The sequence below is a fragment of the Diuraphis noxia genome, unplaced genomic scaffold (assembly GCF_037042655.1).
Source record: "Diuraphis noxia isolate RWA-SAM2 unplaced genomic scaffold, SU_Dnox_SAM2 contig0004, whole genome shotgun sequence".
NCBI classification, from domain to species: domain Eukaryota; kingdom Metazoa; phylum Arthropoda; class Insecta; order Hemiptera; family Aphididae; genus Diuraphis; species Diuraphis noxia.
This window is the reverse complement of record NW_028301714.1, coordinates 36,725,045-36,752,653: the sequence shown is the minus strand read 5'-3', so window position 1 is coordinate 36,752,653 and position 27,609 is coordinate 36,725,045. Positions and strand designations below refer to the sequence as shown.

At 31.1% G+C, this 27,609-nt stretch overlaps 1 protein-coding gene across 10 annotated transcripts in view; it reads right to left on the bottom strand.

Moving 5' to 3' along the window:
• Rim (Rab3 interacting molecule) overlaps window positions 1-27,387 on the bottom strand; it is a 33,923-nt gene extending 6,536 nt beyond the window's left edge. The window contains exons 1-17 of one of the 10 annotated variants that reach the window (XM_089227869.1): window positions 26,273-27,387; window positions 24,224-24,428; window positions 13,144-13,446; window positions 11,427-11,784; window positions 10,267-10,328; window positions 7,005-7,233; window positions 5,646-5,804; window positions 5,546-5,563; window positions 5,282-5,430; window positions 4,839-5,213; window positions 4,590-4,768; window positions 4,404-4,527; window positions 4,031-4,333; window positions 3,686-3,969; window positions 2,835-2,965; window positions 2,633-2,773; window positions 1,949-2,108 (exon numbers count right to left, since the gene is read on the bottom strand). In XM_089227869.1, the coding sequence (XP_089083995.1) occupies window positions 1,949-2,108; window positions 2,633-2,773; window positions 2,835-2,965; window positions 3,686-3,969; window positions 4,031-4,333; window positions 4,404-4,527; window positions 4,590-4,768; window positions 4,839-5,213; window positions 5,282-5,430; window positions 5,546-5,563; window positions 5,646-5,804; window positions 7,005-7,233; window positions 10,267-10,328; window positions 11,427-11,784; window positions 13,144-13,446; window positions 24,224-24,428; window positions 26,273-26,484 (3,392 nt within the window). In that variant the 5' untranslated portion in view covers window positions 26,485-27,387. Of the gene's footprint in view, window positions 1-1,108; window positions 1,245-1,948; window positions 2,109-2,632; window positions 2,774-2,834; window positions 3,404-3,685; window positions 3,970-4,030; window positions 4,334-4,403; window positions 4,528-4,589; window positions 4,769-4,838; window positions 5,214-5,281; window positions 5,431-5,545; window positions 5,564-5,645; window positions 5,805-7,004; window positions 7,234-9,773; window positions 9,944-10,266; window positions 10,329-11,426; window positions 11,785-13,143; window positions 13,447-24,223; window positions 24,429-26,272 lie in introns of all 10 variants that reach the window. The other 9 variants (XM_089227862.1, XM_089227863.1, XM_089227865.1 and 6 more) reach the window with 9 other exon arrangements.
• Between the last annotated feature and the right edge of the window lie 222 nt (window positions 27,388-27,609).

Here is a 27,609-nt window from a genome sequence, read left to right as displayed (position 1 = left end):
AAAAAATATATGCTTATTTTCAAATTGGACAGGTATTATTATTCTATTATGGTATTATTGATCAATAACATAGTGTAAGTACATATTATATATGTTATACATATTCATAAATAATTCAATTTAGAATCGTTAGTATTATATTTTGGTGATATTGTATAACATATAATTTTTCCATATGATGATTATATGATTATTCAAACCAGTCTAACCTACTTAATGAAATATCAATTAATGATGTGTGTAACGCATTATATAAACTAGATAGGTTATTCAATAAATACATTTAATAAGAACCTACAAATTGTTCAATACTTTGTAAATTACATAGGTATTCTAGTTTAATAGGTATTGACGATTCTTCTTCAAACAAGTATATTAAATTAAACAAAAATATTTTAATATGTTTTTCATTTATATAAGTATTAATGTAAGACAAAACACATACATTACCTAATTGATAATAAAAATGAAGAATGTCAAAGCATTTATCTTAAGCTTGATAACTATTATGAATTTGAGTGAAATATTGGTGCAATAATTTAATATCTACTCAATTTGAAATATATTAAATATATAAATTATCACTAAATTATTTTTATACTTCAATAAATAAATATTAACCCACTAATGAGATAAATATGATTTTAACTAAAATAGTTTGCTGCTAAGTACCCAATGAGTTTTCAGCATAAAATTCTAGCATATTTAAATGTAGGTACTTGTGAGTATACGGAGAAATAAAATTGAATACCATATAAAATAATAATGTTTCTTAATCTTATTATATTGGTTTCAACACAAAATAACTGTCCTATTATAATTCAAATAACAAAATGGGACTTTATTATAACATTTTATATTTGATACCAAAAGGTATAATATTATAATATATTATTTGAAAATTCGAAATAATTTATTCAAAATTCAACTAATACAGTGAAGGACTTATTATTATTTTAGATTCGACCCGTTTTTATAGATTTAATTGCGTAAAGAAAGTATTAACGTGCAATAAGAGAAGAATTTTAAGCTAAAAATAAACACACAGGCCAAAATAGAGATAAATTGATGTATTTGGATGACTTGGGAGAGAATTAGGATTACTTACGAGCTTGGACAATCGCTAGAAAGACTGGTGAGGCTTGCTTGTCTGCCCGGGGCCACCTCTTGGGACCGCTTAAAATTGGGTTGGGCGCCACCGCCTCCGCCACCTGAACCGCGTTTCCCTTTCGAGCTCCTTCCTTCTATCCAACAATCAATCAAATAAAACAATATCCGAAACAATTAAATTGTGATTGGAGTTTTCTAGTAATTAGGATTTATCACAGTGATCTGCTATAGGATTCAGGTGATACCGGCGCATTTTTTTCCATATATTTTTATACACACCGTTTATACAGTTTACAATAATATTTGTACTGTGGAAAAACCATACTTCATTATGTACCGTAATAAAGCTTTCTACAACTATGCACGAACTCCTAAAGTATTGATATATGACTAAGTGAAAAATACGAAAGATCATCTAACCGGAATACGACTATTGGCTGTCTACAATGACTGAAAATGTTCCAATACCAATAGACGTAGCCGGGGTGTTTGTAATTCGCAATATTTACAAGCGTCTGTTATTATTTTCCATGAAAAGTAACTGTATTGAATATTTCTAGCGACGATGTTATCTTTTCATAAATATGTTCAGAGTTTGCACAAACATTCTACAACAAAAATTATATGTACACGAGTGATGATCCAATCCCCATGCAAAGGCAAACTTCTTTTTTATTTTTTATTTTGAAAATCATCAAACCAAAACGACAATATACACAGGCTTCTTTGAGTTTTACCATGTTTGGTCTTCATCCAGGATACCATCAATATCTCCGTGGTTTTATAGTAATAATTTTTTTTAAGTTTTTTTTGTCATAAAAAATTACAAATATCATACATTATTAACCTTTCGCCGTCTTGGGATGCTTCACCGTCACTAGAAACGCTGGACGGCTGTTTGACGAGGGGTCGACTTGCCCCAGGCAGCACTTCTTCACTTCTGTGCACCGTAAACGAAGATTTTCCTTTCGAACCAAAACCTAACCTACGCTTGCGCCCTTTAAATCCAGCCCAAAATTAGTAATTTTACTACGAAAACATCACATTGGGCAATAAACATAACTATTAAAAATACAAATTGAATAAAAAAAATACTATTCTGGATATTGTAATAAACTGTAAGAAATATAAACAATTTAATAAAAAAAAGTATCAGATCATTGTAAATATAACAAATCGTTGGATTTTCAATGGTACAAATTAACTCGTAAATTTCAAAAAATATACTCAAACTATCTGATAAATAGTTTTAAAATATAGGTATTGTAGTGTAAATAGTTTTTTAAATGTTGTCTACAAAATAAATTTTATCGAAAATTAGAAATAATTAATCAAAATTTAAACCCGAGATCTTCAAATTGCCCGGTAGAACAATTTTTACAATGTATAGTTTTATAATTTCATTGGTTTATTTGAGGAATTCACAATCCTGTTTGTTCACTTTATTAAGGAAAATTAGAATTGTCTCAAACATATTTAGTCATGGAGTGGTATAAGGTTCTTTTTTGAGAGTACCACTCACCGGTTGCTGATAATTGAGATGCTGATGCACTTTTTTTGCCCATACCGGAATTGGAAGAGTTGGTCCCAGAAGCTGAGCTTTTACCGGCACTTTCTGTTAAGGAAGACGAATCGCCTCTTCGTTTTCCTGAACTACCAGAATCTAAAACCAGACATCATCGGTTCAATAATAAAATAAAAAGCTAATTTCACTGTAATCATACCGGTTATGTTATCTGTCTGTACATCAGCATTAGACAGGCTCCGTGAAAATTGAGCCCTTTTGCTATCGGATGTTGGTGCCATTACGGGAGATTGTTGTGATCCAGATCTACTGTGCGACGCTCCATAATCACTGCCATGGACAATAGCATTTAAAGGGTCGGTTAAAGCATAACTAAACGCTACAGCAGCGCCACTATAGCTACCCACTACGTCTAACACTGATTCGCCTAAATCTAGAGTAAGGTTTCTTTTCCTACGGGATCTTTGCCTCTCTGTAGGTGATTGAAAACCTAGCATATCCAACCCGGAATCGGAATCATAAAGAGGATCGTGGTTATCTAGATGATTTAAATTAAATCGTGTTTTTTTTAATGGTTTTGGGTTTTCAGTCGGAGAATTTTCCGTTAAAACCGGTCTATTGTCTATCGGATGGAGTAAAAAGTAATCAGCAGGAAATGAATTATAACGGTACAAATGTATACTATCACGCTTGCTACTACTTTTACTAAAACTACAGCTGGGTGAATGTGACGTTGATGGGTAGCGGTAATCGGTGGCGTTGCAGCAGCTGCAAAAGACAAAACACATTGGCGTGAGATTTTCAGATATTATCTCATTCATCAATACGTTTGTGAAAAATACTAATAAATTTTCGAGCCGATGTAATAAATGTACTCTATTTAAGGAATGTTAACACGCACAATATGCCACTTTGAAATATCAGAAATCTAAATGTATAAAAAAATAGATGAGTAATGATTCTAGCACAATACTTAAATTCTAACTGGATTTGATTATTTATAAGTAATGTAAACTTAACATCCTGATAAGACAATCAGGTTTTCTTTACCAAAATATCGTCGATCTGGGCTGTTCAGATTGCGTAGATAAAGCACTGCTGATAACACTGTCGCTATCATCAATATCACAAGTATCTCCAGTTTCTCCTCTGGACATCATTGACCCTCTAACGTGTGGAGGTGTCAGAGATCGAAGTTGTTGCATAGGTATATCACTATCACTTAACCCACCATAATGGTGTAATCTACCAAGGCCTCCTGTTCTACTCTGAATTCTTCGAGGTTGCATTTGTCTCGTTCTTCTTCGAACCGATGACGTTTGGTCATCAAAATACTGAAATATTTACATTTGAAACATCTAAATAATTTAAACAGTGCCTATTTAAAAAACTTACATATGGAATTCGTTCATCTAAAGAAGAAGGCATAGTTCCTGGAATTTGAGGAAGTTGACGTTTTTTGGGGGTAGATGTAGGAGTAGCTGTTGCTGACCTAGCTAAGAACCTTGAAGGACCTTGCCTATAGCTCTGAATACCTCCAGGATACCTATAATCTGGAGGAGATAAACTTCTTCTGTCGGAGAGCATGGTTGGACTTTTCGATCGTGATCTAGAATGTTGGCTAGGAGAATCAGTCGGTGCAGCAGATCTCGATCTATGACTAACACTTGTTATAGATCGAATTGGTACGGACTGCTGCTATATATTTTAATATTTTAGTATTATTAATATTTAAATTTAATACCCATATTTTAGTGTTGGTATTTACTTTTAAACTGGCTTCATATCCATATTTTTTTTCAAGAGTAGTGCCATACACGTATGACTTTTGTAATGGTGACATATCCCTACGACTTTTCCTCCGATCCAAATGATCATAATCAGGCGGTGGGCTAAACAATTTTTTAATTTTTTAATTTAATGATATAACGTTTAATTATATGTCAAACTATACCTTATGGAACTACCAAGGCTACTTATTGATGCACCATCAGCTCCAACTCGTCGTCCGCTACAGCAATCATCAACATCCGAAGCATCTGAATCTGATTGTCGAGATAATGTAGATGGTGGAGACAAGTGTTCTCCTGAGTATTCCATATCATAATCACCTATTGTAATACCTCCTTCTCCCTGATAATATTATTTCAAAACAATTAAACAATAATATATTGCAAAATAAATAAATGTATAAAAAACGTACAGTTATTTCTTGGTGTGCAGTCAATGGATACCATTCAGCCAAGTTTTCTAATTTCTTAAGCCCCAATTCGATCAGTACTTCTCCAAGAAACTGATTTGTAGGGTTGTTATCATAATCCCATAGTGAAATTTGAAGAACTTTAAACTTTAAATCTGACCTTCTCATAGTTGTAAATGAAAAATTTTGATTCCATTTAGGATCAGTGGAATTCACTATCGTTTTAGTTCTTCGTTTAGATTTTTCACTTGTATCTGGTAAAAGGCATACTTTGGCGTATGCTGATCTTGGTGAACCATCAGACCGTGGTAACAGATTTGATGCGGCCATTATAGTTACCACCAACTTTAGTGATTGCGGGTCAAAACCTAATTTGACCTAAAACACCCATACAAAATAACAACAAGGTCAGTATTTGAACATTAGATTTGATTTATTATAATTACCTGTATCTTCCCTCCGACGTATAAACTATTTGGTCCGCTAACACTTTTGGAAGCCCTTAAGACCCGGGCTGGATTTGAAGCCAAATGTTCTGGACTACCCGGCGAAGTAACCATTACATAAGGTTTATCTTTACGTAAATCATATAGACCTGAAAAAATATTAACATATATCGCTATTGTAATTGTATAGTTATTTTTAGTTCAATTTTTATAAGTCTAATGGGGGTCAGGGGCATCAGTAGGGCGGTTTGAAATCGCGCTAACCCATTGAACTCGTTTTAGCTGAAAGCAAATGAAACAGGCATCATTAATCAATATAGCTATTGTAATAGGGACTATAATAGTACCTTCTTAAAATGTATACCTTTAGTTGGAGTGCCATAACTTGCTCTTCTCGGAAGTATTGACCTGGACACTTTGAGCTCAATTTGTGGCAAATGTTTTGATTCTGAAATAATGTCTGATACTTCTTTTTGTGTTTTTCCTTGTAATAGACAACCATTCCATTCCAACACCTCGTCGCCTGTTAAAATTAACAAAACATAATATTATTTTATTCAATTAAATACGTTTTTTGAATAATTTAATTTATAATTATTATTTATTTTATATTTTTGTCTAATATAAATAACTGTAGGCTACAACTATAACATTATTTTTTTAAATTAATCTCACAATACTAAATCTGTATTAAATAACACTATATATTTAATAAAACTATGCATTTTATTTTTCATTAATTTAACATCTGATTATGACAGATGACTAGATGATAACATTTAAATTTCAAACCCGTATTAAATATTAGATTTTAAAATCATTATATATTATATTGTAATGTATTTAATAAATTCAATTAACCGTATATTACTCAATCTAATCTAAAAATATACTGCTAACTAATGTAATTAAATTATATACACAAGTTCGAATATTTTATAGCACTAAATCATTTTATAAATTGTTAATTCAATAAGTTTTGTTCTAATATATACCAATTTATATTATCTTGATTATTAAAGAACAGTTAGTTTTTTTTAATCAATAATCAATATATCCGTGTTCTAAATAATCATTTCTTATAAACATCACGGTTTAAAAAAATAGGAATTTCTGAATTTCTGAATTTCTGAATTTCTGATATAAATTATTAGTATTCAAATAAAATTAATTAATTTTCATGTCCAATAAGTTATACTAACAGTCAACATTTGTATAAAACAATTTAAAAATGTAATTTGCTACAAAAAAGTTTAATTTGAGCGGTGTTAAATAGTAAAATTCTTATTCTTATAAATATTAGAAATGCATGATTATTAATTGTATTTCATTTTTATAATATACGCCATGTCTTAAATTGGTATGTGCTAATGAATATTATAAGAATATATCTATATAATATTACAACTAGTAAAAACAGGGAAAAGTTATAAAAGTTAATTTTATTCTTTATCATCTATACAGAGAAAGAAATGTGATTTGAATATCATTTCAACCGTATTATGTATAAATATTAAATAACCTTAAGTAATTGTAAATGTAAAAATATATGTATTAGTATAAATTGATATGAGTTGTGTGAAGTCTAAAAACTGACTTTAATTTTTCTTTTGCGAATGAAATTTTCATTAATATGAGTTTGATTCTTTAACCAACTGGGGAGGGGAAAAGGAGCGTCAATAGATGGAGAAGAGAAACACCAGACGCCGTGTGTCCCACTAACCCGGTTTCAAATTTCCCTCCATGTCAGCTGTACTGCCTTTCCGGACGCGATCGATAATCGCACATCTCCTTCCGGTGGCCGACAGGAATTTGCCACCGGTGATTTTCAGGCCCAACATGGCAGCCGCACTGGAAGACGGGCTGATCGGGGTCTCCCAAACAGACTTGTTAAGCACCATGTGACCTATCAAGAACTTGTTATCGGGGCTCCGTTGCCACGACATCGGTTGCTGCAAACAGAATCAGCATTAGCCTCGACGTGCCGGCTGCATGCGTCAGACCTATCTAATCGTAACTTAACATACCACTGATTTTTTGATTTTTTTCTTTCGTATTAAGGTATCATTTTTCATTTTTTTTTTTAAAGTATTATATAAACTTCTAATGATAAGTATGAATCGCCTCGATTTTTTTTAAACGATGAAATAAATCTGTTGTTTTAACCGAAATTAAAATCCTCAGTCGAGAGTCAAAGAACCAAGTAAACTTATCAATATATTTCATACATTCAATAATTTTATAACCAGTTAGTCATTGGCAAAGTCGAGTGTTACGAATCTATAGTTAGTGTTATTACCCTTCTGCTGATAATAGCTGGATAGAAAGTAAAAAAATCTGTTTATTATTTATAATATATTGGACAAATTTCAATTACGGTTATAATCTAATATTACTCATTATATTTTATATATTATAATATAAATAGGTATTTTAAAATCGCTGTGGGTATGAATATTAAGAACGAAAAAACTTAACATTTTGTTGAAAATCGTAAATTAATAACATATAAACAATCTCTAAATCGACTTACCAACATTTTAGCAAATTAATTGACTAATTACTAATTACTAATTAGTAATTAGTATGTAAATCACTAAAAAGTAACCTAAGTGCAAAATAACTAGAAAAAATAATCACTGTTCAACAAATGTATATTATACAGTATACATCAATAGATTTTGTATCAGTTTCTTTTTGAGGTATTTTTTGTTCTATCCGTTAACAATATAGGTCTAAATATTTCGGAAAATATTAAAATTGAATTGTTCTTTAACTTCATAAATACGTAATATAATTAAAATAGGTACCTGTACATTCACCTTAATAATTAATACCATAAATCGTAAAATAAAATATGACTCAGTAATGTTTTGTTACAATTAGATATTATTTTCCATCAAGTTCTACATAAAATCATCATTTCAATCATTTAACTATCAATAATATTTAAATAAAAGAAAACATGCTCAACTATAGAAAAAAATACATACACAATACACATGCAAAACATAATAAATAATAATGTACATTCAAAAAAGCAGTTAGCAGTGTGTAAAAAATTGTAAATTGACACCTATGTATTTTTTATTATTATATATTCGAATGAAATTCAATAGAGATTTCATGTAATTTTTCTTGATGAGTATTATAGTTTTAAAAAATTACTAATTCACAGTTTATATAGGTAATATCATAATAAAAAATAAATACATTTTGATATTAAATATTATAAAATAAATTTCCGTTATTACATTTGAATTAAATCTGTCTTACCTTCTTATAATATTTTTTTTATTATATCATAAAAGTAAATTGTAGTAATAAAACGTTTCGTTTGCCATTGAATATATAGGACATTTATCAGATGAAAATTAATTTTTATGTTAATTATAACTTTAACTTAGATTGGTAGTATCTATTTAGGGGACTATTTTAACGTTTTTTAATAAAATCAATGTAATTTTTACTTCTATCACGTTTTATGTCGATTATAAAATATATAATATATATATACAAGATACATCAAAATCAAACTAAATTTTATAATAATAGCGAAAATGTTTTTTTTAATATATTACAATTATTACATACTAATCTATGTTTACTAATTCAATTAATTACACATTAAAAATCTATAGATAAGTACGACTTGACATTTTGAAGAAAAATCATATTCAATTAGTTATAACTTATAAATGTATTAACAGTCAGAGACAATATAATTTTATATTCCAAAAGTTCAGTGGAATTCCACTCAGTAATAACGATTACACTAACAATTTTTATAAGGTCTTAAGACTGTAATTACAGTACCTAGTAATTTATTTTTATCTAGGGATAGAATTATCAGAAAACATAATTTTGACTATTTTGAAATTTCAAACGATTTTCCCGAACAGCGGAAATGAACTTTTATTGTGTGTCATGATTCATGATTCACGTTCATATTGGTGTTAGAAATAAATTGTATACAACTATTTCAACAAAGTGAAATTTTGATTTTCAACATTGTAAGAATGTTAGCAAACTAGAAATTAACAAGTGGACTAATGCCAAGTTGCATAAATATGTGTTATATAGTATTTAATATAATACATTTTTATTTATTTTAGTTTCAATTACTACATTTATAGGATGGAGTTAAGACAGTTTGAAATTAAATTGATTTTAAATTCTTGAACTACATAGTTCGAGTGTTTTAACTTTTAAAACCGTTTTAACGTCATCATATAAACATAGTAAATGAAATGTAATGATGGGCCAATTATGGGCCATTAATAATGTTAATTAGTTTACTACTAATCAATAAAATTTTTTGTAATTATTTATGCAGTCCGGCATTACTATTCTATGTTAATATAATATATAATTGATATCGTACATATACATTGTACCTATGAATTAAAGGCTTTTAAATTTGGCCTTATAAACATATTTCTACTTTAATTTTTAATTTTGTTTTTTTATGTTTTAATTCGATGTTTAGTACCTTTATGTCGCCGAGGTATATTGGGTCGTCATTGGACGTGAATATCGAACTGCCGGTGTCAAATCCGGAATCTTTGGACGTTTGCTGTGTCGTTTGGTGGTGTCTGTGGTCGAATCGCACAGTTTTCTTTCGCCTCGGTCCATTAATGGTACCCATCTTGCGATAAATTGCTAAATGACAACACAATGTCATCCCTATCCTCAAACCGCCCAGACTCAAGAGCCCCAACCATAATAATAGAGCGCAATAAATAAAACACAAATATGTTTAAAGTCAAGAGGGTCAAATTGTGTCACGACGCATGCATGTTTGCTGGGTAACGCCATAAAGAAAAAAATCAAAATTTAAACAAATCAATCTCATCCAACACCAAAAAAAAAAAAAATAGGTAATATAATCACAAAAACAAAATATTGAACACAACGATGAAGAAAAATCGTTATTGAATACAAAAAAAAAATAAAAAACGGTCTTTACAAATGCCAAAACCTACCGATGATAATGTCATTGAATGTTTATAAGTCTGGTCTTCTCCCGCATTACTCTCTGCGTCACCTGTACGTCAGTTCAATCAATAACATTACTATAGTGTTTACGACGAATTACATTCGCACCACGTCCCTGCCTACTCCAAACTTGTTCACGTTGAAAAAAATCTAGAGTATTGACGTGATGACGAGGAGGAGTTGGTTGGGGGTTATCGAAGAACAGACGAATTACGGTAAAAATTATAGAATACACAAATACTGAATCTTCTAAAAATAGGTACGAGCATAGTTATTTCAAAAATAAAAGCAAAAATCTGGTAACGATTTAAACTGTTCATTGAAATATAATATCTTTACCTACTTATGCGTTCCATAATATATTTAATATATTGATGTACCTATGACGTTTCCGAATTTACGCGCCGAAGAAATATCTGCAATTATACGCATGCGTTACTGACGACTTTGCGCACAGCAGTCAGTATGCATGGTATAAACCGTGTATATAATAATAATAATAATAATAATATACAAGAGTGTTCCATTTAACTAGTCATAATAAAATTATTCAAGTCAATAATTATTAATCAAAAATATAAAATAAAATAAAATAACAACAGTTTTGTATAACGATATATTTTACAGAAATAATGTTATTATTTCTACTATTTTTTAATTCGATAATTTTTTTAACAATGACCTATACATTTTCAATTTTATAATATGTGGTGATATCTCATCGATAATCATTGATAAACATTTAAAGTTTAGAAGATTTGATTAAAAAATCTAAAGTATAAACACTTATAAATATCATAGGAAACTTTTTTTAACATTATACAATATACATCTAACATTTTGGAAGAAGTTTCCTTCTTTTAGGAATAAAAATATATTGATTTTAACTTCTTAAAAAATATATATATACAATTCGTGTGTTATAGATACTTCAAACAGCTCAAAATATTTAAAACGGTACTTTTTCATATAAAAATCACAGCAATTCACTGAGAAAAGTGGTTTTATAGTGTGACTGGTTAAACAGAACAAACCGTATATAATATAATTATTTATACATACATAATGCGTGTATGACTAATGACTATAATATAGCATTATGATTATTGGTATACACGCGAATTGGCGCAATCAACGAATGGCTTACCTTTTTCACTTTCGTGCTCGTCACAGCTGGTGCACTCGGACGTGGATCGCAACTCCTCCTCCTCAGAGCTGGAAAAACTGATGCGTTGGTGCTGGTGCTGGTGCTGGTGCTGGTGCTGTTGATGCTGCTGGTGTAGCCGTTCGGGGGGCATCGTGTTACCAGGCCTCTTGTGCTTGCGCACCGGCACGCCACCAGGACCTCCAGGACCTCCCATCAGTGACTGTTTACAGTCCACTGCAGCCGGACCGAACTGGTGCAGTGGGGGCTGGTGGTGCAAAGACCTTGACGACTGGTTGCCGGTTCCGGTCCTGTGCGACACCCCTTCCAGCTGACCGCCACGATAGTAATCGTCGTGGCCCTGAAACGGCAACATTTAAGGTATTGTGAAGGTGAATGCTGGTGATGTCCGGCACTCGATAGGTGAGTGCCGTAAGGGGTGGTATTAGGACGAATGTATGAGTTTAGAGCGTAAAAATAAATTGACATCAAGTGTGTTCGAACGCTCGAGACGAGCCTGCGTCCTGATAATTAGCTACGTTGATTTGATTTTATTGGTCGATTTAAACAACAACATTTATATTTTTTATCAACTCAATCTTCAACATTTTTAGTTTGTTTTATGACAGCTATATAATATTTAATTTATTTTTAATCGGAAGTAAAGTACTTTTATAAAAACGTTAAAATAGAAATATTTAACATTTAGAACAAATTTAACATAAATTTTTTATGAATTAATATTAAAATTTAAAAGTGAAGAAAAATAGACAGAGCGTATAGGTACTAAAGGTACTTTACTCTTATTGTACGTAATAATTAAACAATGCTCTCTGTTTGATATAACATACTTGAACATATATACAAATTATACATAAACTATTTTAAATAAATATTTCACTTAAATATGTCACTGTACAAAATTAAGAACATAATATAATATGTCATTAAAAAATTATATAAACTTAAAATTAGTAAAAAACTATACTATAAAGGCTCTTGGCAAACTATAGAAAATCAATTTTTTATAGCTATAATAGTTGACTTGCGTAATTAATTTAGGCAGTTAAACACTTCATAGCGTGTACATAAATATGTAAAATTAGATAGTCGATCGAGCGTCCAATCGAAAAGTGTAATATCAGATATTATTATTGTAGTACCTATTCGAGTGGCTATGAAATTAGCGAAGTTAATATTTTAACTAATTTAAACATAATAATACGTATAATGCGAAAACCTTAGGACTCTACTCGAACCTAATAAAAACAGATTTCAATCGAAAAATTAATTGTCTAACTACATTCACCGTATGTATGCCAATACAGTGTAAATAATGTAATATTGATTACTCTGACGCAGCACAGGAAATGGTTTACACCGATCGCGGTTTGTCGCTTGTGCACTTAACAGTTAATGTGCATTTCACTATTAAGCCCGTGGCATAATCATCGATATAGTTATATATAGGTTTATTTATTTATTTTTTATTCGTTTTTAGAGTCGTATTTTGCAGAGAAGCTGTATACCGGTCCACAACTCAAAACATTACACGAATTTATTGTTTAATCGCAAACGGCGTTTTTATCTTGCCATTATTTTACAGTAATGAATAAAGAAGTTATAACATAATTTAATTTTCAAGTACTCAGGCGGTCACTAGTGACAATAACATATAGGTAATATAATAATAATTGTAATAATAAATAGTAAGACGTACTGAGCGATAGTATTCGTCAGCCAATCCATGCTCCTGATGCTCCTTCCGGCTGGACGGCTCCTGTTGGGAGTATTGGCGTCGCAGGAGGCTGTTAGACCGCTGTAACAGTGGCACGTTCTCCTTCTCCACTGCGCTGTGTGCCCTTTCGAGCTTGGGCCTCTTATCTGACATCATACAGGGCGACGACACCTCGGATCGCCTGGATGGATCGCCGCCAGCGGCCGCCATACCATGGTTGATCCATTCCCCAGACTTGCTGAGAAGCTCTTGTTTTTTCCGACACAATATGCACACCCATATCACCTGAAAAAATACATTTATGATTTTTACATTTTTTTTTATCATTAAATAATAATTTCAGATGCCCCGATATATCCTATAGGTATATAAACATCAACAAAAATGACTTCACTGGAAAAACATCATTCAGGCCTTTTAGAATTGTCTGATTTTGATAACTATATTTTTATATGGAAGAGGTAGACTTCCTACAGTCCACATTGAACTCCGATTTTTTATTTTATTTCAAATAACGGTACAACATAATTAGTAGGTTAAGTAAAAAACTTAGAACTGCCTTATTTTAAAAAGATTACAATTTGAAAAACCCAAAGATCAATGTGACATGTAAAATATTACTCTCTATTAGTTTAAACTAAAAAAAAAATGATCACATTTGGTTGATTCTATCATTATTCCCCAGTAGAGTGTATTCTTGTGGACAAAATTACATTGGCGCCGGCGAAAGTGGTTAGTAAGTAGTAAATAGGATAACATTTTATTGTTGTTCATCTATATTATCACATCATGCGTTATGTAAATAGTAGGCCGTTCATCATCGCATTCAAATGTTTGACCCACCATCATTGTGTATTTTGTGTAACGTAACGTAGGCATACGGTGTGTTATTGAATTATGGTGTTTTACGTTACCTAATTAGCATATATTAATATATAACTTGATCAAAATATTCTATAATTATAATATACATATCTACACAACTATTATTATAAAACCGTTATTAAAAAATAGATCATTAAGTCAAAAATACAGTCATGACTTTTAAGACAATGATTAATATGTAGTAACGAAACTTAAACTGTTAACTATAATTTATTTGTTCCTGAGTTGTAAGCAGTGTTAGGAACAGATAACAAAAAAATCATCTGGATAAAGATAAAGATAACAACACTAAATTTTATCTAAGATACAGATAAAAGATAAACAAATTTAATTCATCTAACAAAAAGATAAAATATAAAAATATTTTATCCAGATAAATAACAGATAATTTTAGAAATTAAAATTAAAACAACTAATTTAAAAAAATATATATAATGTCATGTAAGTACATGCCTATATAATATGTTTATTTTCGACTTAACTTATTATATCATGATGTGTATCACCAAACATTAACTTCAACACATATAATTATATAAGGAACCAATAAGATCCAAGGGACTCTAGGGAGTAACAAAGTATAAATAAAAATTTGGGAAGTCACCCTGCTGAAGAAGTTGTCGAGTGGACCAAAAACAAAATTCACATAGTTAATAATATTTTTGGTACAGATCTATCTAATTTTCACTAAAAAATTTATCTTTTAAATTTATCTAGATAAGTCAAATATTTATCTAAAATAAATAATTAGATAACTTATATTTATTTATCTAGATAAGATAAACGATAAAATAATTATCTAGATAAGTCCTAACACTGGTTGTAAGTCGTGTTAATATTTGAAATTTAAACTACGAAAAAATGATTAATGAATAAATTGATAAATTGATAAATAATTTATCTAATATACATACGTTGAAACGAGTAAAAACGATAGTTTTATCATCAGAATTCATTTACATTAATATTTTACCATTAATAATAAAAAAAAAGAAATCATTCAGCCCTGTACTGGCTGTACTTATAATGTTTGTATAAGTGTATGCAAAATAACAATATCTCCATAGACATTATCGTTTAACTAGATTCGAAATCGTATTCATTTATGATAAAATGCATTGTACATATTATATAGGTAAGTACTAAGGTGCATGCATTTAGTAGGTACGACAGCACGTTATAAATATTTATTAAATATTTAAATTGTGTAAGCTCTAATAATTTAACTTTAATACCTATATATGTTTATGTAGAATAAATAAAAAATATTTATATGTTATTGGAATATATTAGAAATAGTCTGCGGATAAAGTCATATTTAAGTTTATTGTTTTATTTATAAAAACGCCAGTATGTGCCGCTTTTTGCGCTTCAGTGCAGTTAACCCCTTACCGCTAGCCGCCGTCCGCACATAACCATATTTATATTCTGCATCTGTCCCAGATAGGCCACATATTAAGTAAAAATAAAAAAACAAAGTTCCACCCAAAGGCGGCTGGTGCATGAAAAAGTCTCATATTGATATATTATAATTTAACATATTAAATTTGTTAACAGACCAAAGGCGCATACTATTATAATATAACATCTCCGTATTTCAACGCTTACCACCTCACCTACTACCCACTACCTAATAATATGTAGGTACATTTAAAACACATTTAAATCGAACCTATTAATAATACGAGTCCAATATTACCCGTTGGCCGTGGCGATGTTAAAATACTATGGACACGCATTATGATAATATGTTAAATCGCGTTATTATTTACGATTTACGAACTAAGCGTATGTGCACTGCATGTACGCATAATATATTATTATTTTTGTTGCATAAAGAAACATCATACGATGTGTCGATGTAATAATATAGTACTCGTCAAACAGCAATAATTACGACATGATGTGCGCAATGCGTATAGAGATAAAATAATTAAAATATAATATAATTATTATATCGCTGCAATCTCGTTTATAAATTAATACAAATACTAATAGTTTATCTGCTAATAGTTATCACATGACACAATGTTCTATTCGGACCGGAAACTTAGGATGTCATAAGAAAAAATAACGGCGAGTTTATTATAATATGCATAATATATAAATATGTGATATTAAAAACGTGAAATATTTATTTTATAGCTTATATAATACCAAAGGGGTTATTAGGTCGTAACAATTTTTACGACCGAGCCTTTTTTTTCTGTTTCGCTAAGTGCTAATCGTTAAATGCGCCTCATTTTCACTCGAATAAATGCGATACTAATAGTCTCAGCGAGCACACTACGACCGACATATAATAGCGCGCACAGTGTATAGAACCGTTCATGTTCAGTAGGATAAATATTTTTCCTTGTCAGTGGTTCGGATCGAAATGAAATATTTCCGTACACACACGGTGAAATCGTGCGAGCACACACACACATCTAGGTTTTTACACGACCGAAAATATTGGCGTTGAGTAAACACGTCGTTTGTTCTCATCTGAACAGTATGTATATAATATGAAGGTACCTACGCATTTTATGGCTGTATAATAATAGTGTTATATATATGCACAACAGTATAAAAATGTGAGTAAATATAAATCGCAATAACTCTATACGAAATATATAACAAGTTAAACATATGTATGTGCTATTCGGGTGGTGCCGGATTTGCTAAACGGAGTAAATTCGGTGTCTATGATGTGTACACGCGCGTTTACGAGCTCGTTAGAATACAGTTTTATATAATACACGATATTTACCTATACAAGACGCGAGGTATATGTTTTTTTTTTTTTTGTATTTACCACCTCGATAGTATGTGGCACACGCACGCGCTCGCGATATCGTTATGATGTGTACATAATAATAATAATAATATAATCGTTAGGATATAGCCATATATAGGTGGTGCTTCTCAGTGCTGCGTAGTGTTATGGGCTGAAATGTTTTTGCGTAGAGAAATGGTTTTTATTTTTATTTTTTTTGGTTTCATTCCGGCGATGGAATCGCATTATCCACTGTCGAGTGAATTTGTGAACCGTTAAAATAATACCTATGTCTGGAAAATTGAAACACAAATATCTGTGCAAAGTTAGTAAACTACAGCGGCAGCAGCAGACCTCACTCAGCGAATATACCTACTCACACACACACACACATTATATATTAAACTACGCCGCCAGTGCTGCGATCAATATAACATACGTCATGTCCCGCAAATCCGTGACGTCATTGCTCCCACCCGAAAAGGGGCGGATGATACCAAGTTGAATGCACCCCGTAAACCGTTGTCCGCGTATATTTATATAAAATAAAATATTATATTATTATATTACAAACGCGCGTTTCGTAGGGACCGTCTGCAGCGGCGCCTGTAGTGTCGATGTTTTATATTAAAAGCAATACTCGCGATGATATCAAAAAACTTTAAATTAATTGAAAACAACGAGTTTTTTCTTCTCTTTCGAAAATATATAACTTTGCACGCGAAAATATAAACGAATTGGACGCAGCGCTGTTCTTTATATAAGTAGCCACTCGTTCTCCAAAAACTGTACGGTGCAGCCTTCACAAACATCTACACACTCACATAATAGTATACCTACACCTTAAAGATATTTCATGTGCAGTGTTAGTGACATATAAGCCCGAATAAAGCATAAGTTTAGAAGGCGTCAATTCGATTAAAATCAGACACCTTTTATTAGCCTAATTCTTTTTTACATAATATTCAGTTAAGTACAGTGTTCAAATAACAAATTTAAAATAAAAGTTAAAAATCTCCACATACATATACCACTATAAATATTAAATAATATGAATAAACAGTTCGGGTTTTCCACACCCCGCAGATAAATAATCAATTAAAAGAACATGTTGACGTATCAACGTCACTATTTGAATAGATAAATATGTATAAGGAAGTGGAACGCTGACGTTCATCTGAAATACGTTTTCCGACGTTCGGTGTTCATTTGAATGTAACATTCGTAAGAGTATAGTACCTATAGTATAGTATAGTAGTGCATTATATTGTCAGATTGGAACATGCAAATAATAAAATAACTAGGTCAAAGGAAAACTGATTCTGTAAACTTGTATGCCTTGATCGGACTTAATCACTAATATAGATACACTCACAGTAATGGTACAAAATAGGTCTTGTTACAAGCTAAAACGTCTACGCACGCTATAATGAGCTTATCTGCAGGATACATAATTTGGTTGTTTTGAACATACTGTAGTGTCTGTAGTGACAATGTAGCAAATCAAGTACAGTATTAAAAATATATATACATATATATATAATGTATGACAATATTGTATTTTGAATATTATGTACAATTATGTATAATGCATGAAGCCATGAAATATAGGATTACCAATATTATCAGTGGTATCTTTCCTTATCATCAATGTGATCATACAACAATATTAAGACAACAGTAAAAATTTTAGTGTAAAAATGAACAACATCTAAAAAAGCTATAGATCACGTGATACTGACTTCAATTTTAGATTTTCCCATAAATACGTACCAGGTACACAATTAAAAAAGAAATTGTAATCGATAATATCGTATGTCAATAAAAAATATGTTAACGATAATGATTCATCTATATTCTCTACAATAGTAAAATAATAAAATATTCCATTATTGGGATAAAAAATAATTGTGAAAATGCTTAAAACTTAGATATAAATATAGGTTAACTAATTTTAAAATATTAAACTAAAACTAATTATATAATAATTTTTAGTTATAGTTTTTATAAGTTACATATACTGACCAAAAAAAAACTGAAAAATGGATCGTCTGTATAGAAGTTGGAGTTGAATAAATTCCACCATTCAGTAGCTAGGCACATGATGTCATGATGGATGTGTTAAATTTGAATTCAATAATAAACCATTGTGAAACGAAATATTATTCTGAACGTCTACTTTATAATAATTTATTTATATTTATAGCTATTAATGTAACTAATTTTTGGTAAAAACAATTCACATATATTTTATAATAGTTTTTGTAATATTATTTCATACATTATTATCTAGCTTTTATTAACTTATAAGTAGGGCCCTGATTTAAATGCTCTTAAAACCATACAAATATGCTCTAGAAAATAACCAAAAATATACTTCTAAAATTAATTTTAACATTAAAAAATAAAAATGACCCTAAAAATGCCTTATATATTTTTTTTTGCAATTTGGTATTTTAATTTGGAATTTATTATTAAAATATACTTGTTATTTATTATTTTATTAAAAAAAAGAATTGGAAAAATTGACTTGATGCTGCTATTGAACAAATATGCCTTAAAACCATAAAAATGACCCAATAATACTTAAAATGCAAAATAAAATTTTTAGCTTTGAAACACTCGTTAAATGAAACGAATTATGTACTTGGAAAGCATTGCCTATGATCAACCAAAAAAAGATGCACTTTGTATTGAAATCCGTGCCCTACTTATAAATAAAGAGCGGAAGTTCTTAAAAGCTTAAAATATGATGCTAACATGTTCTAAAAAACCTCTAAAATATTCTCTAAATATCCCTTAAACTTGTAAATATGCAGATAATATAATTTTTTTTAAATAGTTCAATAAAAACAATAAATAATATAACATAATTATTCTTAAATTAAATTACTTTTTTGGCTTAGGAAAAATAGTTTCTAGAAAAAACCACGATTCGAGAAATTAACAAATTATATAATTTTTTATGAATAATAATAACTTATATTCTAAAATATGAAAAATAGGCTAAATATTCTCTTATGTCCAAAATATACTTTAATATGCATAATAAGACTGTGATGAATCGTCCACATTTTTTCCTCCTCGTAAAGTTACATAAAACCATTCAAAATATGTAAAAGCCTAAAGATCCGCTTTCTACTTAAAAGTTAATAACGATTACCCACATACCGGAAAACGGTGTGAATAACTTCATGGAATAAATAAATGAAAATTAATCTAAATATTTACAAAATTATGTACAAAATATTGGTATATAATGTATATATATATATATAATTATATTTGTAAAGGTATATTAAATAATAATATAATATGTTTTGGTGAACAATTCCAAATTGTTATGAATAAAATGTTTTTACAATAAAATAGGAAGTTACAACCTTAATTTTCAGTAATATATAATTTTTCTATTAAAAAAATTTGTAACTACGTAATTTTGAGATCTTGGTTAGAATAATTCAAAAACTTCAGTGAAACTTGTATTAAATATTCAAACCATAACTTTTTAAATTAAATATTTAATATATTTTTAAAAGAAAGCATCACGAAAATTTATAATTTAATGATATACATATAATGTTGAAATTTGAACATTAAACACTTATCGAATAAAATTAAGCAAATGCATTTTTTATATATTTAAATTCCAGTACAAACAATTTATGCGAGATCTCGTATTACATGTTCAAGCTTTGAACTCAGAATTAAAAATCTTAGCATTCATAAATTGAAAAAAATGATTAAAGTAATGAATTTCAAATAAAAACATTGCACAAAAAGAGCCAAAATGTTTTGAAAATTATATCATCATAAAAAATTATCGCCTAGGCTCTAATCATCTCCTAAGATTATTTTTTAAATATTTAGATTTTTTTACATTACCCATCTTAAAATGTACCAACTAGATCCAATTTTGTATCAAAAATCACTCCCAAAATTGAATATTGAAAATAAATTTTACTACTCCCAAAAGTGATGCCAGATAGTAAAAAAATCCAATACTTTATGCATCGCTTCGTACTGAATCTAAAATATAGTTTCTAGGATCCATACATCAATTATTTTCATATAAAAATAATATGACACGAAGCAATTTTACTTTAATATCTTATGAATTTATGATACTTTCATAGGCATGCGCATGGGCGAGGTTTATAACCACGCCTGAAGCTAGGTACTTTTTTATATAGATGCCAGTTACTTAGATAAAAGAGCCAATGACTCACTTTTTTGGAAAATCAGAATTGTTTCTAAGTTTATTTTATTTAATCCGTGTTTCATATATCTATTTTATTCTTTTATTTTTTAAGAAGATGTTTTGTATAGGGGTTGGTACTTAATTGTCAAAAAACAACTACTAGATTGTTATAGTTTTTTGAACAAAATATAAATAATATATTATATTTATTAAAAAAATATAAAAATAACTTGTTTGCTATTATATTTTCTATAATACGATGTCAAATTGAGTTATTAATTTATTACTAATAAATGAAATAGATTTTCATAGGTGTAATTATACAATACATTTAACGATTTAACTCAACGCGTGTATTGTACATTGATTAACACAGAATTTCTAAAAAAAAATTCTATGATAATTTTAATGGCTGTTTCTATTTAAACTAATCTACTCTGTGTATTATACAAATATAATTTTAAAATCAATAACTTTTTTTTATCTTAAAAAAAAGCTTTCAATCTGTATTTTTAACATAATTATTAAATATATTGAATAACATATTCATGATGGTGACAAAACATAGAAACACAAGATGAAGGAAGCCATCTTTCAGTGATGAAACCCTTCAGAACAGAATACGTTTAGAATCAACTCATTTAATAGGTCACTGCACCAGAGCCTTTTAATGTAGCGTGGTGGATTATCAGGAAGATTGCGTGATGATAGGTGAGAGACTAAAAAATTAGGATATTTTTCAAGTTTTATGTGTAACCTATATATCGTAATGGATTTTGGTTAGATGTTCAACAGTTTTAATTTTTAAGTTTTTGTGTAAAGATTTGTTAGATACGTACCAGAGTGGCAAGGTTATTAGGTGAAGAGGGATAGACGGAAATCTTAGATAGTATGACATACCTCAGATATGTAAATATACCTACCATAAGTCCAATTGAGTCTCAGTTAAGATTTGTACAGTATGGACTGAAAGTTTGGATCTAAATATAAGACGTATCTGGTGAAGATGGTTATTAAGTATTTTGCGTTTGGACTTTCGGCTCGGGCTTTAAGTTAATTATTACTCACTACTTATTTATTCAGTATAATTCCCAAGTATTTTATAAAGATTTCTCAACATCTTGAAGTTGAAGTGAAGGGAAATAAATTTTTTGGTTTATAGAAATTTTCTCGGGGTTTGTTAGAAACAAGGATTTGAATTCTGAAAAGAATAATTGTAGTTTTAGGGAAGGTCGTAACGCAAAACTTTTAAATACTCGAGACATGTTTAATAAAACAGGACAGTATTCTGTATTTTCAAATGAAGTTTAAATTTTGGTCGGTCATCCTAAAATTATTTGTCCTGAAGCGAAATCGTGTGTTAGGTATGGCATTTTTCAGATGATATTAATGGACAATGGCTTAATTATTTCAAAGGTTAAAATAAAGATTTTTTTTAAATAGCCAATAACTTAAATTCGTATTTTTAATATTGTATAAGAATGACCTGTCCAGTTCATGATTAGTCGGCGTCGATAAAGTACCGTAACTTAATAATAGAAATATAAGTACGTACACATTTCATTAAATGACCATAATTCTATCTTTCCATTATGATTGGAAATGTAAAAAAAATCTAAAAATTATCCTATCGAATGCCAAACTATTTTCGACAAGTTCTATAAAACTCAGTTTTTGTGATAAGTTGCCAAACAAATAGCACTCTTATTCTTTTATAGCTTTGTAGGGTATGTATTTCGAAATAGTCACATCATTTCGAACAATACATTTTTGTATATTGTACAAAAAAAGTTATAAGCAACCTTTTCAAGTTAAAGTTAACATAATGCATTAATGCATTAGGAACAATATACAATTCTATATTATTAATAGAAGCCCTCATTTTAAAATCAATATGTCCCACTTTACATACTTTAGCAGTTAACATTGTCCCACATTTTTTTAGGGTAAATAACAGTTTTGAATTGAATTATGGAATTGATAAGAATTGAATAAAAACTTGAAATCATAATAAACTCCATACTATACTTAATACAAAACAATAACATTATGAGTTAATATATTAGTAATTTTAAAAGTGTAATAACGAATCAATATTTTAACTTTGAGTTTTAGAACCATGTACGCATGCATGTGAATAAACTTTAGAATTTAAATAAAAATCACGAGACAAGATAGTATAATGGACTTGAAACTGCGGATTAATAGTTGTTTGTAGGTGCCTACCTTGTTAAAATAATAAACCCAATCATAATCTTAAATATACTAAATTTGATATGACTGAATACATTTTTGCTTTAAATAAAATAAGGTATATTTAAATTGTGAACCATGAAAATATTATACTTATTTTTTTGCCCTTGATTGATTGAATTAAGTCACTGACTCTTTTCATATAACATCATATTATAGGTATAAATACTATTACATTTACATATATATGCTCTAAATTGAAAACTCACATATTAATATAACTATTGTATAAAGTATTAACTACGAGTAAACTGTGTTCAAAAAATATTTCTAACACAACATTGACGCGATAGTTGATTCATTTTAACTACCTAAGGTACTGTTGAAATATGTGGTTTTTGATCAAACAATATAAATATAAATATAGTAATAACTAGGTACCGAACTATAAACCATTAATAAAAAAAATTAGAACTATTTTTAGTGAAATACCTATTTAAGCTTTTAAAATATTGCATAAAAAATTAAAGTGATAGACACTAAATAAATATTATTGTCTATATTAAACGTTTGTATGAATTAATTTTAATATTAATCTTTTACAGTTTGAAAGTCTCAGGACATAAAATATATAGGTACAGAAGTAGGTACAAATGATTCTCTGTTTTAAATTATTTGCAAATAATCACAAAGTGATAAACTGAAAAAGGACACAGAAAAACATTTAAATGACTTGTAGACTGTAGTTAAAAAACGAGTTAAAATGTATGATAGGATATTGAATTTCAATCTATTAATAATTTAAAATCAAAATTAAAATTAAGGATTTTTTTAGAAACTATTTTGGCTTTGTGAACAATTATTTCCATTATATTCGCCCATTCCATCATAGTGCGGCTAATGGTCGTATATAATTTCCCTAAACACATCATCACCATAATCCATTACACAAATTAGGGTAACTGGTATTAAAATATTTTATTTTATATATTCCTATATAATATGAGAACTAATGAAATACTAACTTTGCTCGAACGCAGGGTAACCTTGCCACCACACCTGGCACAACATCTGATACCGCAATAGTTGCACAGGTGTCCGACACCGTCGGCAAATTTGGTCTTCAGGCATATATGACAAGTTGCGTCCAACTCAATGCCTGCCTTTTTTTGCTGTTCACTGCGTTGCCGGATTTTCTCTTCCAATAAAATCACTTCTTCTTGCTTTCGCCTGCGTACAAATTGAAAAAATTTTCAATCATAAATATCGCTCTAGGATCTGCTGCGAGAGATTCTATATTGTAAGTTATATTATAATTTATAGTGATGCATAGTTTTCATCCGATTAACAGTTTTTGTGTTGGTAAACTAGCTACTACCTATAAGTTTAGGATTTGAAAATAGCCAATAAGCACATAGATTTGGAATTAAACACAATTGTTATTTTTAAAGGGTTATTTTGAAATATTTAAAAAAAAAACAAAAAAAATACCTAAAAATCAAACTCAGCAGTTTATTAACAAATTTTTAGCTTCAGAGAAACCTATCTTCTGGATTTAACGACTTATCACTGCATTTGAATATTTCAACCATTCCATCCATTATTTTATATTTTATTACGAATTTTTAGAACAAATCCAATATAGCATACATATTGTTATTAACTCGTATTTCTAAGTTCATGACCTTTTACTCTACAACGATATCCAAAGTCAAATATTGCAAGATTTTAATTCCCATGGAAATATTAAATTATGTTACTGACTTACTGTACAATATTTCTATTATATATATATATATAAAAATTATGACTGAAATACATACTGAGATGAAATACTTTCTCATAGATCTCAGTAACAAGGATATAAAAATAAAATATTTATGCTCGTAACGTGTTACGTGACTAATATAGTAACATCTCTCATTCCATTGTGGAATATAATTTTTAGAACTATTTGTAAGCAACTCATGATAGATATTTTGGTGGTTTTTAAATTTTATGAAAAAAAAAAATAGATACTACCAAATATCAATGTAACTTTTATTCAATATCAGGTACCAACTGGGCGTATAATTAAATGATCAATGATTAAATCAATAATGAGGAAAAATTCTCACGCATAATGCATTTTAAGCACTAGTTTGAGAGGCAAGGTTGCTAGTTATTTCAGTGTAATTGTTTGTGTTTCAATAATGGTACAAAAACGAAAATTCAAAAAAAATCAATAATGACGTTGTGGTGTCCTAGACAGAGCAAAATTCGCGATGGACAGATAATATGTGACAGAAATTTAAAGCACATACTGAATAAAATCGTTCACTAATTAAGAGTTAAACGATAATAGATGCATTAAATTTTCTTAAATAATTATTACGGCATGTAGTGCATCAACTGGCACAAAATCTCGACCCGGGGAAAGTAAATAAGAACTCACAAGAGTGATCTATTGTGTTGAGGGGATGGAAAGGTGGACACAAGTCGTTCGAACGGTTATTATTATCATTATAATTCACAAACAATAATGATAAAATACCTATAAAAATATTTTCGTCTTGTATAAAGTTTGAGGATGAAACCTATTCATAAGAACCGGATCCATGCGCGCCCCCGTGGGCATAATCTCAGACGCTTGGTGTGGGGGGGGATCACCCAACCTATATAGATGCGACGACGTCTTAGCTATCAAAACATCCGAAAATCTAGTGGTGTCGACGCAATTACATGAAACATTATTATTTTCAACCCCAATCCTAACCTCTCCCACAAAAAAAAAAAAGGCTATGGCGACAAAAAAAATCGGACGCGCGCGTATTTCGCGTATGATATTATGTTGCGCGGTCGGTTCACGCGCGCGTTAAAGTTCAAAAGTTCAACCCCACCACTACCGCCACCGCCGCCGCCACCACTATGGTTGCGTGGCGGCGGCAGCGGTGACGGCAACGACGGTAGTGCCGCCGTGGCGTTATTATTACTATATATTACGTGGTACGAGCCACCGTCACTCGACACCCACCCCAATCCCACCCTTCAGCCGCAATCGCATGAACACCACCAATCTTCTATTATATACCGACCTCATGATTTCCTGTTCCTTCTGTTCCTCCTGTTTCTGCCTGTGCACTACAGACTCGATGATCTCCCGTTCCTCGGGCGTCAAGTGCGACAGGTCCGGCATCTCGGCAGCCATTCTCAGTACCCAACACCAGCACACGGTACTAAGAAGCGCCACCACCCGGCACAACGACGGTGCTATGTGCGTCGTCCCGTGCGCCGGTAAGGCGGTCATGGTCAGCCCATGGACGCGTCGCGCTCGGCCATACCGCGGTCATCGTGCTGGGGACGACTGCGTGGCGCCCGCGACGACGCCGACATGACGGCCACCGCGGCGGTGCAGCGGTTCGCGTCGCGGACGTCTGCGGTTCAACGGCGCGCGTACGTCCCGATTCGGGATAACACAGTCGGCGTCCCGGTGTGCCGCGGCCACGCCGGACCGCCGCGTGGACGAACGTAAAATCGCACTACGGTGACGGTTGGTATCTTAAGGTGACGCGGTCCGTTCCGAGTTCTTCGCCTGGCTTGGTAGTAGTATAACAACGGCGATGACCGCGGTGACCGTTGTCGGGGTTATCTGTACTCGCAGTCGCTGCAGCTGCTGTATTATAGTGATGACGACAATGACGGTGGTGGCGGTTGTGATGATGGACCGTAATGCAGTGTTCGGGTTTTCTACCACTCGGATACACGACGACGACAGAGGTTTCCCTGTCATTCACATACGACCGTGTTGCTCACTTACGTCATAGGGCCCCCCGTAGTATCGATCGCTGTCGGTGGCGGCGGCGGTATCGGCGCCGTTGCCTCACTCTGAATGGGACACGCCGAAACGAGCGTCGTGCGCAAGCGTACAATACGTTACTATTACAACGCACCGGTGTGGTGGCGCGCGCGACTGTCGGCGGCAGATGCTACGGCGCGGTCGCGGCGGCGATATATATTATAGAATTTTGTGTCTGAGCGTTCGCGCGCGCGTGCGCGTGTGGCTGTAAATGTGTACGTTTATGTGAGTTGCTGTGTGTATGTGTGTGTGTGTTGTGACTGTGTCTGTTATAATATGTGCGTGTTTGTATGTGTGCCGTCGACGACGACGATAACGGCGCGACGGGCGTGTTGGCCGATCGACAAACACCGACGCACTGACGCCCCAAAAGCTCCGTCCGTGCGTGTATATAGTTATATACTTATAGTGTGTACTTACACTGCCGCCGCCATGCGTACCTAACCCAACCATCGTTTTAATATATGTATATACATTATACGGATTGTAGTATGACGGTAGTAGTATAGATATAGAGAGAGAGAGAGAGACAGAGACAGAGAGTGAGAAAGAGAGAGAGAGATATGTATAATATAG